This window comes from Cynara cardunculus, assembly GCF_001531365.2.
Source record: "Cynara cardunculus var. scolymus isolate 2C chromosome LG 10, CcrdV1, whole genome shotgun sequence".
NCBI lineage: Eukaryota > Viridiplantae > Streptophyta > Magnoliopsida > Asterales > Asteraceae > Cynara > Cynara cardunculus.
In genome coordinates, this window is record NC_037537.1 from 25,612,129 (window position 1) to 25,616,941 (window position 4,813).

The 4,813-nt window shown below is 38.6% G+C and overlaps 1 protein-coding gene and 1 pseudogene across 1 annotated transcript; one reads left to right on the forward strand and one right to left on the reverse strand.

Moving 5' to 3' along the window:
- Positions 1-1,496, forward strand: LOC112520160 (benzyl alcohol O-benzoyltransferase-like; the record flags this gene model as incomplete). Its single annotated transcript, XM_025128461.1, has 2 exons — positions 1-417; positions 519-1,496. Coding segments are annotated over 2 exons (1,338 nt in total), but the record flags the coding sequence as incomplete, so codon positions are not given.
- A 1,143-nt stretch (positions 1,497-2,639) lies between these two features.
- The window catches only part of LOC112519440, a 5,868-nt pseudogene continuing 3,694 nt past the window's right edge, over positions 2,640-4,813 (reverse strand).

Below are 4,813 nucleotides of genomic sequence, written 5' to 3' on the forward strand. Positions count from 1 at the left end.
GCGGTCCGAAGACGTGCACCGGAGTTGATAGCTCCGGCTGCACCCACGCCTCGAGAACTAAAGCCTCTATCGCAACTTGATCATCAGCCAGAGCTTCGGTTCCAACTCCAAGCACTTCACTTTTATCGTAGCCACCCAAAAATGGGGAACAAAAATCCAGCCRCCGTCATTAGGGATGCTTTAGCAAAGGTACTGGTCTACTATTACCCTTTTGCTGGCCGGTTAASAGAAGCTCCCACACAGAAGCTGATGGTGGATTGTACCGGCGAGGGTGTGTTGTTTATCGAGGCCGAAGCCGATGTTACGTTAAAGCACTTCGGGGTGAGTCTTCATCCCCCGTTCCCTTGTTTAGAAGAGCTCCTTTACGACGTTCCCGGCTCTAATGGCGTCGTCGACTCGCCATTGCTATTGATTCAGGTCAACTTTTATRTATCAACATCATACYGTATCCTTTTTACGTTGCATKATTTGACCTAAAAAGGGTTCATTTCACGATACCCATATTTTTTTATCGACAGGTGACACGTCTCTTATGTGGAGGCTTTATCTTCGCTTATCGTATCAACCATACCATGTGCGATGGACCAGGAGTGATRCAGTTTCTGACTGCATTAGGTGAAATGGCACAAGGCGCGTCTTCGCCGTCAGTATTGCCCGTGTGGCAAAGGGAACTGCTTTTCGCGAGCGAACCACCACGTGCGACGTTCGCTCATCACRAGTACGACGTAGTGGGAAAAACCAAGGCTATCAACGACATCGTAACGAAAGACTTGATCCAGAAATCGTTTTTCTTCGGACCTAACGACGTATCAACCCTTCGTCGTAGGTTTGTTCCCGAACACCTACAACGTTGTTCCACGTTCGAGGTGATCGCAGCTTGTGTTTGGCGTTGTCGTACCATCGCTTTACAGTTCGATCCTAACGAGGAGATGAGTTTCTTGTTTCCCTTCAATATACGCGACAAGCTCAACCCCAGTCTCCCTGTTGGGTACTACGGTAATGCTTTCATACTACCATCTGTAGTTTCAACGGCGGGTGACTTATCGATTAAGCCATTAAGCCATGTGCTGGAGTTGGTGAGGAAAGCCAAATCTTTAGTGTCTGAAGAGTACGTCAGATCAACGATTGACTTAATGGCTATCAAAGGGCGACCATTGTTGACAGTTCCTCGTAGCTACATACTCTCAAATGTTGCAAGACCGGGGTTCAGTGAGATCGATTTTGGGTGGGGGAAAGCAGCCTACGGTGGTCCTGCTACGGGAGGACTCGATGCCATTCCGGGACTCTTTTATTTCTACACGCATTCGACAAACGAGAAGGGTGAATCAGGAGTCGTGGTATCCATGTACTTGCCAAAGGCTGCAATTGAGAAATTTGTCAAAGAGCTTAATAACATGTTGATGCAAGATAATGATAATCAAACACTATCAAAGATCTGAGTGAGGAAGGTGACTACTTTTACTTGGTTAAATGTTTACCAAGTAAATTGTTGCATATGATGTGATTCCGTTTTGATGTACTACAATCTTATCCGATAAAATAAATTATGGTGGTGACTCCGATAAACGCTTACTCGATAAGCATTTGAGTAACCCTAAATGATCGAACATGCATCTTATTACCAATGTGAGATGATGAAACTCAACTACATTTCAGAGAATTACTCAATTCTTTTGTTGCACAAAGTCATCATCATTGATTTCTCCTTTAATATATCTAGATACAAGTCACTAAGCATGAGACATTAAAAGGGGGGTTTACCACCACCTACCCCCCCCCCCCCAAAAAAAATACCTACGACATTGAATGTAGCTAGGTGTTTATGTTTAAACGAAATAAATGAAAATGAAAACATATGAAAAAGACTAACAAACTCACAAAAGAAAATTGAAGGTCTATGTAAATAAGAAAGCAAATTACGATTGAAATTGTAATATAACTTTGAATATAGTAAATTAGTTTATTTAATGTCTAATATACATATATTAATCAAGGACTTAACAATCATATTAAATYCATAGTATTTAAAGACATCAGATTCATCGAGTTGGGTATAAATCAATTGTTCGGTCGTGGTGGGATTTTTTTTTGGCAGGGTAACAATTTTAAAATAGAATGAGTTTGCTTTTGCTTTTTCTCTTTCGTGAGCACGGGACTGATTATTAATTTCAATTTTAAAATCTTTACATTTTTAACATTTAGGGTTGAGTTCATGTGAGACCAGACTGTTTTCATAAGATCCGTGATACAACTTTTTATACTTGAAACTTCACAACAAAAACACTATGAAGGTTACCTTCACAACGTTTTGCTGTGAAGTTTCAAGTGTAAAAAATTGGACTCACGAAAAAATGTTTGTCTCACACGATCCCAAGTCTTAATACCTATGTAAAAACACATTGGCAATTATTTACTCTCGAGTAAGATACACTGATCATTGAATTCTCAATCCTCTCACCAAGTCAATCTTCAAGTCAAGATTTTAAGAATCAGTGTTTGTTATTTTGTCTAAAGTTATAACTTTTGACTACGAGAGATGTCAAAATACGGACTTTTCGAGAAATTCAAAGTAACATTTTGATTAATTATTTAGTAACAAGRTCATACAATACAACAAAATTAGAGAATCGATCACGCARCCACTTAATTATACATATACACATAAGATTTTATAAACAAAATCCTCTTAAAAGCGTATTTTCTAATCGTAAGTTGAATCAGAACGTGCGAACTATAACCTTGAAAGGACGAATTGGTCGTTTTCTTGGCGAACGTGGTCCTTTTTGTTTTGCATCAACATGTTATTTAGTTCCTCCACGAATATCTTCATCGCTGTGCTCGGAAGACACATGGGTACCACGATTCCAGACTCCCCTTTGTGGTTTACAAACGGAATATAGAAACTAACAATGCCGGGGATAGCGCCTACTCCGCCTTTGGCAGGCCCGCTATAGGCAGCTTTCCCCCACCCGAAGTCGACTTCATCGAATCCGGCACGGGTCACATCTGACACGACGAAGCTTCGCACAGCTGCAAAATGGGGTCGTCCTTTGAGGACCATTAGGTCAGCCAATGATCTCATGTACTCTGCATTGACGTCGTTTTTGGCCTTCATCACCTTCTCTAACGCGTGGCCTAATGGTTTGTTCGTTAGGTCTCGTGCTGTGGAAATGGCAACAGGGAAGGCGAAACCGTTTCCGTAAAATCCTTTGGGGAGGGGAGGGTCGAACTTGGCACGTGCGTTGACGATGCATATAATACGCATCTCCTCTTCAGGATCTGGCTGAAGAGCGATAGTACGACAGCGCCAGAGGCACGCTGTCAGCACCTCAAAGGTGGAGCATTTTTGCAAGTTTGTTGGAACAAACCTACGAAAGGCTGCCACCTCTGCTGGTCCAAAGAAAAAGGACYTGTGGGCCATGTCATCCAATACGATAATTGTACCTTTGGTATCTTCCACTACATCATACTCACGATGAATGCATGTTACACGTGGTGGGTCCCTTGCACAAAGCAACTCTCTTTGCCATACGGGCAACGTCGATGGTCTTGACGCGCCCTGTGCCATTTCACCCAACCCTGTCATGAACTGTACGAGTCCGGTTGCATCACTCATCGTGTGGTTGAGTCGTAGAGCGAAGATGAAACCCCCACATAACAATCGCGTCACCTATTAATAAAAACCAATTACCATACGTTAATTATCATATCAACAAATCATTCAGYAACTGTCAAACAGCCCTGAGTTTAAGTAATTTTAAAAGGTACATCATAATTATTGAAGGTCGGACAAATTACTATTTTTTTGATGTGATAGCTCTTGTATAATAATGTTCGATTGAGGAAAGGCATTTTAAACGTAAAAAAGACTAATCGATATAAATCTATACTATATTATAAAGTTTTTGACAAAAACTACTAAAACTCACTTTTTATGCGTAAAATACTGTTTATTAATGCATATTATTTAAAACTCAATATTACAAGTRGATTGTGCGTAAGTACAACTTATTAAAGATTCATATCTGAATTGTGTAACTAACTGCAGACACTACTAAAAAAAGGGTATAACCGATGGATTTTTCTGGCTGAATTTCCGTCGGAAATTTTCCCGACGGATCCCAAAAAAGTCAAAAAAATTCAACTTTTATCCATATCCGCCACAGATCCCCCACTAAATTTTTTGGAAAAAAAATTAAAATTGTTTAAAACGGTTTTTCAACGGATTTGTGACGGATTTTTTACTTATTCAAAACCTTCACAAATCCGTCGCAAAATTTGCCTAATTTATTTAAATAATTTAATTAGCGTTAATTACAAACAATTTCCGACGAAATTTAATTTTTTAAAAAACAAATCGATTTCCGTCGGAAATCTTTCGGAAATTGTTTTTGATTAACGGTAATTGAACTTTTATATATATATATATATATATATATATATATATTTTGTAAGAAAAAATTCTTTTAAAATTTCCGACGGATTTCCGACGGAATTTAAATTTTAATAAAAATTAAATTCCGTCGGAAATTTTAAACCTTTATATATAGATATCTTGTTTGAAAAAAATTTAGAAAACATTTTTTAAAATTTCCGATGGATTTTCGACGGAATTTAAGGAAAATTTAAACCTTTATATATAGATATCTTGTTTGGAAAAAAATTTAGAAAACATTTTTTAAAATTTCCGACGGATTTCCGACGGAATTTAATTTTTATTTAAAAAAATTAAATTCCTTCGGAAATTCGTCGGAAAGTTTAAACGTTTATACACACACACACACACACACACACACACACACACACACACACA